We start from the raw sequence: 13,858 nt of genomic DNA, 5'->3' as shown, positions 1-13,858 counted from the left end.
GCACGGCCGACGGTACCGGACACCAAGTCGGTGCCCTCCACGTCCTCCTGCGTGGCCTCCTGGAGCACCTTCAGCCGCAGGAGTGCACAGCGCAGGTCAGGGAGGATGAGAGGGGTCTCCTGGAGCCCACTGGGGGCCGGGGGGGAAGCCTTCCTCCCTCCATCAGCAGCCGTGGCTGGGGAGGGCAGAGGGGCAGCCGAGCCACCCCATTGAGCCCTCGGGCACCGCAGAGCTGCCAGCCCCAGGCAGGGCAGCCGCCAAGGAGTGCCAAATGGTGCAGCTGAAGAAGAGGATGAAAGTGACTGAGAAAGGGATGTCAAAGGTGAGAAACCATCCTCTGGATGGTGCCCGTCCTCAGCAGGGCAGCAGTCACACTGCCACATCGCTGCTGCTCGGCTGATGGCTTGCCAGTCCTGCCCTGTACAGATTGTCACAGCAGGGTCTGTCCCATGCCACCTCCTGCGCCACCTCCTGCCCTACGTGGGGTCCTGCCCTACACAGTGACAAGCCCGTGTCATGACACCTGCTGCCCCAGGATCAAGGAGCTTGGCAAAGCACAGAGGCACCTTTCTGGCTCCAGTGGCCCCAGCTCCACAGTTGAGACTAGTTTAAGAGCAGTATTTTAACACAGCCAATGGCCAAAGGCTGTTTCAGTCACTTTCACCTGCACCCGGGGCTCCAACAATACTTGCTCTGAGATTTAGGTCTGTTTGGTCCCATCCTGCCCTGTAAGCTATGCCTGGGGGCTGGGGTCTCCCTGGGCTGGAGCACACAGTCCCCACTCCCCAGGCAGGAACAACAGCATTCCCAGAAGGCTCTTCCCCTCTCTTCCCTGTGGCATAGCAAGCAGCTGGGCTGCAGGTGACAGTAATGCTGCCTCACAGGCAGGCTGTTACCACACCAAGGCAGGACCCTGTGGGAGACATTGCCATGGCACATGTTCAAGTCATTTGACTGTTCAAGTTTAGACTCTGAGTGGGAAACAATAGGTAACATTGGAGCCATCTTCCTCACTCAAGCCACACGTCACGGTGTAAGGATGAGTTGTGGTGGCCTGTCTGTCATCTCCACAGGCAACACGGGGCTGGCCGGCAGCAAACCCAACACTTCTTCATCCCTTGTGAGACCTGTCAGGCCTGGGTCAGTCCCATCTCACATGTTGTGACCTTGGCTTTCAGCACAAAGGGAAAAGGCGACAGCACTTTGCTGGGGCAAAGAGGGACACTTATCCCCTCCTGAGCACCTTTCATTTCAGTTTGGGGGAGCTCCATGGGCATGGCCATGGGCTGGCCAGATGTGGCTGCTGCTGTGGCAGCCCTGTTGGGTCCCAGAGACATCCCCAAGGCCCAGTCTTTGCTGTGCCTCCCTTTTCTCTATGTTCCCCAGAGAGCACGGGGACCCAGCATCACTAGCCAAAACTGTATTCCTTAGGTCATGAACGTGCTGCAGGAGATGTTCACCACCTTCTGCTCCCTGAAAACCAGCGTTGACGGCTTCCAGGAGGAGCTGCAGCTCCTGAAGGACAGTTTCCAAAAGGTGCATGCCCAAAGCTGGGACAGTTGCTGGAGAGCTCTTGGCAGAGGTGTTGGGCTCCCTGGGGACCTGACGGATGGCAAGGATGCACAGGGTGACAGGGATGACGTCCTGAGCTCGAGCTCGCTCCCACCCCAAGGCCAATCTGGGAGATGTGGGATCTGCCCTGGGGCCCAGGCGTTTTGGAGACACACTGTCTGCAGGCATGGTGCCCAGCCGTGGGCTGGGCGCTGCTGATCCCTGCCTGTCCCTGCTGATGCTGATCCCCACCATTCCCAAGCCTTGTGGATGCTGAACCCCCTGATGCCTCTGTTTAACAGGCTGGTCAGGAGAAGGCCCGAGAGCGGTCGGTGCTGCAGGACGAGCACAGCCACCTCCTGCAGAGCATCCTGGATCAATTGGTGAGTAGGGGGAGCCCTGGCAGAGGGGCTGGGAGTGGGCGTCTGCGGCACCATGCGCAGAGGCACTCAGCACCCAGTCCCTGGGACTGTCCCCAAGCTCTCCAGGGTCAGGCTTTGACAAATCCTTATGCAAAACGCACTCAAGCTTCCCAAGGGCTGCTGTGGCTGCAGCAATGTGTGTGGCTGAGCATCTGGCCCCGCAAAGTTCTTCTGACACCCTACCAGCCACCAAAGCAGACATCCATCCCTGGGTGCCCCAGTGTCCTGGCCACCTCCGCTGCTCTTGTCCCTCCTGCAGTGCCATGAGGATTTTACCCTCTAGATTTTGAGGCCCTGGGAGATGCACAGTGCTGGGGACAGGATGGTGCTGGGGGTTTGGCATCTCCTTCCCCATCCCAGGGGCTGCCCAGGCTCTCTCTTCCTGGAGCAGGGTGGAAGGGCTGATTTCTGTCCTGATTGCAGGAGGAGATTCGTCGGGAGCTGCACCAGAGCTCTGTCCGTGGTGTGCCCGCTGGTGAGGTGCGTGCAGGCTCCTGCGTGCCAGGTTCCTTTGCTGGGGGCTGGCAACGCCCCTCGGCTCCAGGATGGCATGGGGCTCTTCTCTCTCCCCAAAACCTCAGCGGCTGTTTTGTTTCAGAAGCTCTCCAGCCAGGAGCTTGCTCCCGAGGTCTCGCAGGAGCTGGTCCATGAAGACCCATGCAGGCTGCACTGGCTGCTGGAGCAGCACGAGCCTGCGGGGACACGTCAGCCACCACAAGAGCCAGCACCAGCAGCACAGTGAGCACTGACATCCCCACCACGCGGGGCCACCATGCCAGGTTGTGCCACCAGACCTTTGCCAGGACTGCTGGATGGTGGGCCCATGCTCAGCCATGCCATCTGGGACCCCAGGCCACTGCAGTCCCCTTGTCCCTCTGCTTCACTCCCATCCACACTGGCATGGCTGGCAGGGACGTGGTCACTGCCTTCTGCGGCACACTGGTGCTGGCCAAGCCCAGCGCCTGGCAGCAGTGCCAGGGGATCTCCGCAGCCATAAAGCCAGCTGGGTTTGGGATGTTGCCATGCTGGGGAGCTGCAGAAGCCGGTACTGCTCAGAGCAAAGCTTTGGTGTCTGTTTTCAGGCAACTTGGGGCCCTTGGAGGACGTGGCTGCCCAACTGGAGAAGGTGCTGGGTGAGATGAGGCACCTGCAGGATGGACTCGACAAGGTACCCAGCTGCCCAGGCCTTAGCGGAGGGGGCTGCCCGAGGGCCTGGGGGCTGCAGCCCAACAACCCACTTGCCGGGGACACACTGACATCTCTTGGGATGTCCTCACTAGCCACTCACTGGGGTCACTCATAAGTGCACCTCCCTGCCTCCATCGGGCCCTGTAGCCACCGTTTCTCACCCAGAGCCACAATTGTCCTCCCCAGGGGCCAGATTTTGGCAGGGAGGTGCTGGGCCAAGTGGGGCAGCTGCAGGAGCAGTGCACAAAGCTGTGGGAAACTGTGGAGCGGCTGTGGGGTGACACCAAGGACACCCAGGCGAGCACCGCCCTGGGCTCAGCTCCGTAGCCACTTTTGCCATGGTTGGCACCTGAACCAGGCTGGGTACAGGCTTGCCCAGACTCAGTGCATCCCCACTCCGAAGCGGCTCAGCGTGGCAGGATTTCGTGGCCATGCCATGCTGGTGGACCTGGGGACAAATGATGGTGACTGGCTCTGAGGGAGGCACAGGGGAGGGCAGGTGGCTCGGGGTGCATGGCAGACATGGAGCCTGCGCAGGATGGTGGAGCACCCAGCCATGAGCAAGGTGCTGCTGGAGCAGGGCTCGGGTGTTGAGCAAGGAAAGGGAGTGGCAGCAGGGCTGGCGTCTGCAGGCGATGGCTGACACCATGCCCCCCTCAGGAAGCAAACAAGGCCGCACTGGAGACCGAAGCGAGCCAGGAAGAGCTGAAACACACCACGATCCAGCTGAGCAAGATGATGCAGGACCTGCTGCAGAGAATGTCCCTGCTGGACTAGGACAGACAAAAAGCCCTGGAGAAGCTCCTCAGCAAGACAGACTCCAAGGTCGCAGTGTCACCCAGGCAGGGTGGTGGGGATGGAGGGATGCACAAAGTAAACACTTGTACCCGGTGTCCCCTGAGCCACTGGCCCCACCACGTGGGCTCAGCCTGCTGCTGAGCACTCCCCGGGGGACTCCCAGGGGTGCTGCTGGGGTCACTGTGCCCCACGCAAGGCTGTTTATCCTTCTGCATTGCAGGTGCCACACCGATGAAGCTGGGCTCCTCGGGGGGCCGGTGGCAGGCTGCCACGGGTGGCAGCAGGACAAGCGGGTGTCTGAGCCGGCCAGGGGGCTGTGAAACAGCGTGGGGATCTGGGGAGGAGGCAGGCGCACCAGGACTGTGCTGCCTGGCCTCGGGGGACTGGTGGGGTGGGGGGCAACACTGCCCTGGCAGCTGCTCATTGCAGTGGGGCACCACCACTGGTCATAAATATGCTCCCTCCTCTGTTGCCTCTCCTGTGCAGTCCCTGGCCTCACGGGGACACATGGGGCATCCTCATGGATGCAGCGACCAGAGCCTGATGCTTTTGGGCTGTGCCACATCCCTGTAAGCGCTGACTAGTCCGATGTTCAGGTCTGTGGTCTAGCCCTGGATTTTCCAATCCTGTGGTTCCTGGTGGCCCTGGGACAGTCACAGGGAGGTTCCCCTCCCTGCCACCCAGGTCTCCATGTGGCTTCACCTGTTTTACAGGCAGGTGCCTCTCTCCAAGGCTGGGGACAGATCCCTTCTCTGTCTCCCCCAGATGGGCTCTATGCTGCACAGCCCCTGCCTTGCAGACCATCCCCACTCCTAGCAAGACTCCACGCTGGCCTTGCTGTGCTCAGGCCACCCCAGCTGGGTTCATGAGGCCCACAGCCCCAGCTCACTCTGGATGCCACCAGCTCGGCCCAGTCCACCTCGGTGGCATAGGACTGAGGCATGCAGCTTTGACACAACCCCACACAGGGAAGCTTACAAGGGCCAGCACCAGCTCCAGCCCTTGCTCCCAGCCTCTGCCAAGGCTGTACAAGAGGCAGCCTGGGTGAAACCATCACTCCTACATTTATTTTAGCAACACAAGTAAGAGATTGAAATTATTGACTGGGGAGCACAAGGATGCAGGGGGACAACCTCACGGGGAGAGGACTTGGCAGGGATGGCAACCTCCAAGGGACCTAGCCCCTGTCATCTGGTGAAGAGGTGATAAGGAGCCACGTCACAGCAAGGCACCCAGGACCTTGTGGGTGTCATACAGGGAGCCTGAGGTCTCCCTGCAGCCCTGCCATCAGCCTGCCCCTGCTCCTGGAAGGGTTTCACACCCACAGCTGATGTGGTGGGGCAGTGGGCAGAGCTGCCTTCTGCTGGGGCTGAGCCCTGGCATGCACCTGGCCAAAGGCAGCCGTGTCTGCACGGCTGGGACAGGGTGTTTGGAGCAGCACACGCGCAGCAGAGACACAGCACGCACAGAGCCACTCGGAGAGGGGACCCTGAAACACCCTGGGCCCAGGCCAGCCTATCCCGCATCTCGCCGCCGCTGCTGCAAACGAAGCAGAGACACCAGGTTCAAAGCAGAAGAGCGTGTATTGCAAGCGGCTGCGGCGTGTCCGGAGAGACTTCCAGCCACCGGGAGAAAAGAACAGAGGGGTTAAAAACCATCCCAGTCTCTAGGGTTACACTGTGTCATGCAAACAGCCCCGGGGCAAACCCCATCCCAGGAGGACAAGGGCAGAGGGTGCTGGCCCAGCCGGGCCACCTGTGGCTCACCCCCTGCTCTCCATTGCTGGGGCTGGGTGAGGGGCCAGACACCTCCCTGGGAGCCAGTGTCCCCAGCCCTGCTCACCAGCGAGCACGGCACACGTGGGGTGGAGGCTGCGGCCGAGCAGGAACAGCCCTGGCTCTCTGCCCCCCTTACAAAAAATAAGCCGCATGGGGTGTCTGCCCCTCACCCAGTTGAGTGGAGCCAAGAGATGGGGGGAAACACACAGGCACAACCCACTCTGCCTGGTGGGGTGCCCAGGGGACCATGAAGAAGGGACCTCCTCTGTAAATGTCACTCGCATGCAAACTCCGGTGTCCCAAGAGAGGAGGGGGTGCTCCCTCCCGGAGAGCCTGGCAGCAACTGGGTCCCAGGCAGAGGCCAGCACCGGTCCCGTGTCCCACGCAGCCTGCTGCTGTCTCTGGGGAGCTCCGTTCAGCTTGAGGACAAGTAAAAACTACTTCAAACCAAACCCATGCAAGGCAGCTATCTGCTTGTGTGTCTCAGCAGCTGCCAGATGCCCTGGCAGCAGAGTTCCTCTCCTCTTCAGGGAGGGGGAAAAAAAAGAGAAAAAAAAATTTATATGCAGGGGTCCCCGCCGCGTTCGCTCTCTGCCGCGGCCTCATCTCTCTGCCTCCATGGTCACGTTGGCCTTCTGTTCTGCCGTGGCCTGCTGGGAGACGGCGGCTGGCCAGCCCGCAGGCTGCGCCGGGGGGGCCGGAGTCCACATGCTCTGCTGCTGGCCGGGGGGCGAAGCTGTGGGCCAGGTGGGGTTGAAAGCCCCGTGCTGGGGTAGCGGCGGGGCCGGGGGCGGCGGGGAAGTCGCCATGGAGGCCACAGGGCTACTGCTGTTGAAGCTCTCGGAGGCCTTGAGGCGGGAGAACATGGTGAGGGCATCGGGGAAGTTGGGCGGCGTGGCCGGCGTGTTGGCAGGAGTGCACATCTGCGGGAAGAAGACACGGGATCAGGCATGAGGAGGGGTCTCCACCTTCTGCCTCCCACCAGGGCCCAGCACAAGACCCCTCTGCCCCCGCTGCTGGGGCACAGGGAGCCCCCAGCCTCGCACTTTGCTGACGATGCTGCCCGCAAGCAGCAGTTATTTAAGGCTCTGAAGACTAAAGCTGCGGTGACGGCTCCTGTCAGAGGGCCCACACGAGACCCCGCTGCACTCCCTCCTGCGCCCAGCCAAGTTGGGGATACCCTCTACTCCATGACCCGCTGGTGCCACCCCGGGCCTGCAGCTTTCTGGCTGGGTGGGTGCAAGGCTCAGGCTCAGCTCCCACCCCATGGGAGACCGAGCATGCCCAGGCCCTGCCAGGCACTTGCTCTGCATGCTTACTGCACGCTCTAAATCCCCAATTGCCCCGGAGAGTCAAATGAGGCCATGGCAGCCAGCAAATCCCTAAGACACATCTGCCCAAGCAGATTACAGGCTGCCGGGGCAGAAGAGTAGAGGGACCGAGCCTGGGGACAGCAGGGAGAGAGTGGAGGCAGGCAGCACCCACGTGCGTGCTCTGTTGTGTTTACACACAGCCAGACACCGTGCACGCTGTACTAGAGGCATGCTCCAGTGAGGCTCCAGGGATTTGCACACTCGGTTGCTCCAGTGAGCACACGAGGACTTGCATGTGTGGCTGGGCTGCGGGGTGGGAAGCATGCACATATCTGTGCCTGTGTTTACAAAGCCTACAATGGGACGGTGCTCCAGGCTCCCCCTCTGCCACGTTGGGGCTGATCTGGACTGCTGGACATGCCCAAAGCAACCTCTGTTGGACTATCCTTCTCAGAGGAGCAGCCCCAACCCCTACGCAGGGTTCTGAGCGCACTATGTAGGACAGGTGACACCACCCCCAGCTGCTCTCTCAGAATACCTTCCTTGGCAGGCAGCTCTGGCAGCGCCCAGGCAGACCTCCCTGCCTGCACTCCTGGAGCTGTGAAGCAGCGAGCTGGTGCTGTGCCCTGGATGAACACTGGAGAAGTGGGAAAGCACTTACCATCTGATGGTGGTGGCTGTAGGGGATGTTAGTTTCTTGGAAAAAAGCACTGAGAGCAGTCTGCAAAGAAAAAAAACAGATGATGTTACCACCAGCACACAAACTCGGCACCCACAGCATCCCTGCACACAATGGCAGGGCTTTGCAAGACCCCAAAGATAATCCAGCCGGGGGGGACTGGACCTTGCCCACAGCCCCCTTGCCCACAGTCCCCTTGGCCACACGGGAGTGCACTGCACATAGCTGCTCCCACGTCCCCAAGCAGGGATGGGTGCCTGCCATCTGCTTGCACCAGGGCAGGTGGCAACCACACGTATTTGGGATCACTGTGCTTGTTGCTGAGAAGCGGCCACTGCTGGAGCAGACCCTGGCGGGTGTTTCACAACTCACAATGACGCTCTGCAACCGCTGCTTGCAGGGAGAGGAGGATAACCAAATCCAAACCCAGCAGGGGAAGCCCAGTGCCTACTGGTTAGATGCTTGGCCTTAACAGGACAAGATCGTGGTCATCACATTCATCTGGCAGATCCCCAGGGCTGGGGCTGCAAGACGTAGCCCACCCCACATACAGAGCATTTCCAATTCAGTCGCAGGCAGGGTATGGTTACGACTGACATCACTTTGCTTAGCTTCCAATTCAGCCCAGTAGTAATCTGGTAAATGTCAAATGCCAAAAGCAGGGCAGGAACGGTGTGTGCATGAGCTGACCAGGAGGGCAGACACCTGCCCAGGTTTGGGAGCAGCAGAGACAGGGAGCAGAAGCTTTGGGGGTATGCAGGACCGGTGGAAGGTGAAGCTGACTCCTGTTCTGTGCCAGGGTGAGGGCTAGAAAACAATGTTTTGATTCAGCTGCAGATCAGGCCTCATAGAAATGTTAGAGAAATGGTTTAGATTCAGTTCTGGTTGGAGGAAAAGCCCTCATCGACTCCCATTCAACCCTTGCCCCAGAGGCAGCCTGGCCTGCAGGTCTACAAGCTGGGGTGCGAGGCACAGGGCTGCGGCCAGGCGCTGCCACACCACCCGAGACTTTGCTCCCTTCCTGCAAGCTGGTGATTGGGGTGACCCAAGCTGCTAAAAAAAAACCCAACAAACCAAAACCAGAAAAAACCTGGAAACAGCCAAGGCAGGTTGTACCAAACCCTGTGCGACTGCAGCAGCCGCAGTCCTACCACCACACACACTCCTCGTCCCGGTGCCCACAGCCACACGCTCCTGCGTCACACCTAGGGACAGGATGAACGATGGCAAGTCAGCTCAGTTCACTGATCTGATGGAAAACTATTCTGGCCCCAAACACCCAAGCTGACAGGCCCTGGAAAGGCGAAGGAAAGGCTGTGCTCGCACCACCAGGGAGCTGGACAGCCCGTGCCAGCCACTCACTGCGGGGTTTACGGTTTCCTGGCTAAACGGGGGGGTAAACTATCAGCCAGACCAGGTGGCAGCCAGGAGCAGTATCTGCAAACAATAATCCAGACCTGGGTGGGGGAAGCAATTGCTGCTGTAGAGTCTGGCAGCTCCCAAACCTCGGGGGGGAACATGCAATAGCTGGGCTGGCAAGGCTCTTCCCCGCCATAGCCACATTTCTCTGTCTGCATTTAATAACAGTACCCAGCTAGGCTGCGACCCGAGAGCCCTCGGCACGGATGGGCAGGACCCCCTGGATTTCAGCGATGCCCATACAGCAGGAATAGGGTCTGTGGCCCTGGAGGCCAGTTCTGAACAGCCTGGCACACATCTAGGAATCAAGGTAACAGCCAACGGAGACACAGACGCTTCTGAGGCAGCGAAACCCCAACTACCGCACTACCCTTCGTCCTGGGTGAGGTCCAATGTCAGCACCCACAGGCCCTATCACTCAGACAGAAAGGATCGTGATAAGAAAGTGGGGTAACAGCAAACGGGAAGCAAAGGCAGAGGTGTGGGCACAGCCAGGTACCATAAGCTGATTAAATCTGCTCTGTGCTCCTGTTTTCAAATGGCCTCGTATCTGGGACCGTGCCACCAGCAGACAGGGGCAGGGAAGGTCCCCACTGTCCCCCTCAGCTGCCCACCAATCCCTGCCGGTGCTGGGATGAAAGCTGTGACCCAGGTGGAGGAAGCACTCCACCACTGCAGGCCCCTCTGCCTAAAACACTGTGTCTCCTCCCTGCCATCTGCCCCTTCCCAAGAGTGGCAGAAGCAACCCCTCTGCCCACCGCAATGCCCACCACCTGTGGAGAATAGCTGCCACCTCCCAGGGGACCCAGGACCTGCAGCAGCCCCAACCCAGGCGGGCAAGAGGCCGACACACATACGTCCTCAGTGGCACAGGGTGCCAGGGACACACATGTAACCAACACTGCTGATGCCACCTGGTCTCCAGCCAGCGTCACAAGTGCCAGGGGCAACCAGTGCAACAGCAAAGCCAATTAAGGCTCCTCTCCTTGAGAAGAAGCCTGAGCCGCAGCTCAGCCCTGACCCTGGACCAAAGGCCCCATCACTCTGGGTGATGAGTGGCAGCAGGGCAGCCCCACACCCACTGCCTGGCCGCACCTGGCAGGCGACCAGACCATGGCATCCCCTTCCAGGATGCAAAACCAGGAGCTTCACAAGAGGCAGATTACACAGAGATCCTGCCAGGGTGCCAAGAGGCACCTGTGGTGACCCAGGCAGAGAGAGGATGGCTGCAGGGGCCAGGTGGGGAGATGAATGCAAGGAGACCCGGGTGCTGAGCAGAACCAGCTCAGCTTGGAGGAGCAGGACACCCAGCCCTCCGCAGTCGCTCCGATGGGACCCCAGGTGCTGCTTGATCCCTTGCCCATCACTGCCCAAGCTGCATTTGCACCTGGTCTGTCTCAACTGTGTGCGAGAGCTGCAGCTGCTGTCAGCCCAGGGTGCTAAAGCAGCCCTGGGGGCACCCTGCCCTTGAGCCACAAAGGAAAGGGCAAGGGGCTCAATAAAACATAAATACATCAGAAGAGGAAGTGAAAATCCAAGCATGGACACAGTGAGCAGAGCCAGACACCTGCTCCTCATCTTGTTCCCCACACACCACCTCCCTACGACAGACACAACACTTAGCACCAGGAAAAAGGAAGGAATGGGTGGGGTTTTTTTAAAGCTTATTTCTTCTTATCCTTCCCAAGCAGCCCCAGGGGCAACTGGCACATAACAAAGCCGAATAATACTCTTCTGCCTGGGAAGGAGCCTGATCCACCACTCAGCCCGACATGACACTCTGCAAACTTTGAAGTGCGTCCCTGGTAGCCTGCTGGGTTCAAGCCATAGCAGAGTACCTGCTGCCCTCCCTGGCTTCTCCCAAAAAGCCAGCACCTGCGGCACTGGAGACCAAGTACCAGCCTTAACCCAGAGACGCTCCAAGTTGCTTTCTTCGGTCTGCAAACCTCCCTCTCTGATCAGCCATGGCACTGCTCCAGCTGCCGGAGGGCTGGGCTGGCACGGCCGTTCCTGCTGGCACCCACCGCAGCTGTCCCTGGAAGCACGGCAAAGCTCACAGTGTTGCGAGAGCTCCAAACCACGCTGGGCGCGCCACAGGAGAGCCTGCACTGGGTCGCCACGGTGAGTGGGAGAGGTGATTTACACACTGCCCATGAACTACCCCATTCCCCAGACATGGGGGGGACGCGCAAAATAAACAGCTTCCTTGTCAAGCCCCCGAGTACAGTACAGGCTCTGATCAGCTCATGCTCCATCAAAGGCAGCTGCATCCCCAACCGCTTCCTGACCTCCTGCCCTGCTTGCTGTCCTGGATCATGTTCCTTCCCCCTGGACAAACTCTGGGTCTCCCAGGGCCAGCAGGATACCACGTACAGCAAACCCTCTCCGCAGCCCCCACTGCAACCTCCCCAGCTAGCCACAATGGCCCCGGAGCAGCCCCAAAGCAGCAAAAGCCCAGGAAAGCAGTGCCAAAACACCAGCATCCCACCATCCCTTTCCCTCCTGCCAGTGACCCAAAACCCCAGGCTCCTGCTCCCTGTCTGGCCGTCACAAGCAGTGAGCGGAGCACGTGCCAAGGCAGGAGAGGTTCTGGGCAGGGCAGAAGGATGCCAGGACAGAGGCGCAGAGCCGGGTGAACCCAATTCCTGCTGTCTTGCCACTGGGCCATCCAGCTCACCTCGGCCCCACTGTGCAGAACACCTCTCTGCACGGTGGTGTTACAGGGATAAGCAATGTCCTTAGGGTGCAAGTGGGCTGCTCCGACCCACACCGCACCCCTGGAGCAGCACTTTGAACCCACAGAGACTGTGAGTGAAGACAGCATAAATTACCCCTGGGCTTGCCTGAACTCCACCAATTTATACTCACTGCAGATGCGGGGCCAGTCAGCAAATGGGTACTACACTAGAATAACAAAAGCCTCAGAATATCACAGGCAAGGGGCAAGAGCACGCTGGAGTAAGGAGACAACACCTCCCCAGCAAGGCTCCCCAAAGAAGGCATGCCCAGCGGCCATTTTGCAAAGGGAATTATCTGACCGTTGCACCAAAAGTGAGTGGGAACATGGTAACTGCTCATCACAGCGCCTTTGTTTACAGCCGAGCTTCCTCTGAGTCATGTGAGTGCCAAGCCGGCAGGAGACGGCTGTTTGTACTTGTGCAACTCGCCAAACGGTGGCAAAGTTCTGCAAAAAGCCTTTTGAAAGGAAAGTTAAAACTTTTGTCATCCATTCGCAGCATTTTTCCCGACATGCACGGAGGTGGTGGAAGCAGATCTCACCCGTCCCAGAGGGCCACTGCCGAATTGTATTAGTAAACAAAACCCAGAACACGTTACACATGCAACGCACCTACCGCCACCACCGCCACCGGTGCCCTCATCAGCAGATAAACGGGCAGGCGGAGGGGAACACGCCCGCTCGGCTTTCCGCACGCCCCCACACACCCACCCACTCGCTCCCTGGCCATGCACGGCTTGGATTGGAATGCCTCTTGGCCTCTGATTTAGCATCTGGAAATCCGGTGGCTGCAGGCAGATCGCATGGTGATGACCTGCCTCCGTTCCCGAGGCATCCGACCGCAGTCACGTTACAGAACAAGCCCCGAACAACGTCTGGGAGGTGCTCGCACCCGTCCGGGCTGAATGGGGGTGCCCTAGCCAGGGGGGGAATACAAACTGAACCTTCTGCTCTCCAGACTGACTCACACCTCCTCCTGCATCACAAAACAGACACTTCAATTACAAAGGTGCCATTAGCGTCAAATCCATCAGCTCCAGACTAGAGAGCTGCTGGGGCTGCAGCAGAAAAAGAAAAATCCTATTGAGAAAGAGCTTGGCTTGCTACAGCCGCCGCGCTCCCCCCGCTTTGCTCCCTGCGCTTTCGCTCCGGAGATCTCTGGAGGAGCCGAGCACCCAGAAAGGCTGCCGGGGGGGGGGGTCCCTACCCGCAATCCCAGCCCCACGCGTGCCGTTAACCCCCGCCGATGCCACGGACTACCCTGCCCACGAGCAAGAGGAAAAAGAGCCCAGAGCCAGAGATAGCTTTGACCTACAAAGTCTCCTCTCCCACGGCTGCCCGAGGGCTCAGACTCTCAGAGGCAAGGACGTGGGGAAGGCCGGGCCGGGGTTTTCCAGCCCACGGCCACGCGGGAGGGCTGGGGCGGCGGCACGGGGAGGAGCGCTGCCCGGAGCAGGCCGGGGCCGGAGGAGGGCTCGGCGCCCCCAGCCCCTTCCGCGCCCCGGAGCGGGCGGCCCTGCGGACCGGCAGCCCCCCGCTCTGCACCCACCCGCGCACCGCGGCTCCCGCGCCCCCCCACCCCCCCCCGCCCGCCTGGGGCCCGCGCCGCCGCGTGGCTCCCGCCCCGCCGCGCGCGCGCGCCCCACGCCCACCGCGGGGGCAGAGCGCGGCCCACGCCACGCACCGGCCGCCCCACACCGACGACGCCCAGGGAGGGCGGTGGGGGGAAGGCGGAGCAGACAGCGGTGTGCCCCGCTGGGCCGGGCCGGGCGCGCCCCACGCTCACGACACTGCCCGAACCCACACGGGGAGCCGCCCCGAGCGCTCGGCAGTGGCGGGGGCCGGTACCGGGGCGGCGGCCTCACCTCGAACTGCCAGTGGGCCGCCTGCAGCAGCTGCTTGGCCTGGTCGGCGGCGCAGCCGGCCGCGAGCACGAACTGGTTGATCATCACCTGGTGCTTGAGCTCGTCCAT

The 13,858-nt window shown here is 60.6% G+C and overlaps 1 protein-coding gene across 1 annotated transcript; it reads right to left on the bottom strand.

Moving 5' to 3' along the window:
• Positions 1 to 5,523: 5,523 nt before the first annotated feature.
• UBALD1 (UBA like domain containing 1) lies at positions 5,524 to 13,858 on the bottom strand. The gene is made up of 3 exons (XM_086473246.1): positions 13,751 to 13,858; positions 7,712 to 7,771; positions 5,524 to 6,660 (listed from the first exon to the last, which is right to left on the bottom strand). The coding sequence occupies exons 1-3, from the start codon at positions 13,856 to 13,858 to the stop codon at positions 6,340 to 6,342; spliced, it is 489 nt and encodes a 162-aa protein (XP_086329372.1). The 3' UTR covers positions 5,524 to 6,339.

Source organism: Leptosomus discolor, chromosome 14 (genome assembly GCF_034619465.1).
Source record: "Leptosomus discolor isolate bLepDis1 chromosome 14, bLepDis1.hap2, whole genome shotgun sequence".
Classification (NCBI taxonomy): domain Eukaryota; kingdom Metazoa; phylum Chordata; class Aves; order Leptosomiformes; family Leptosomidae; genus Leptosomus; species Leptosomus discolor.
Note: the sequence above shows the minus strand (reverse complement) of the source record. Positions and strands in the feature narration are given on the sequence as shown.

What these genes read in the sequence shown, in the direction of transcription:
- UBALD1 (XM_086473246.1), bottom strand. Translation starts at nt 13,858, where the DNA reads ATGGACGAGCTCAAGCACCAGGTGATGATCAACCAGTTCGTGCTCGCG. An exon ending in CGGCCCACTGGCAGTTCGAG is followed by an intron (nt 7,772 to 13,750) that starts GTGAGGCCGCCG and finishes TTTTCTTTGCAG; the next exon opens with ACTGCTCTCAGTGCTTTTTT. An exon ending in ACAGCCACCACCATCAGATG is followed by an intron (nt 6,661 to 7,711) that starts GTAAGTGCTTTC and finishes TTCTTCCCGCAG; the next exon opens with ATGTGCACTCCTGCCAACAC.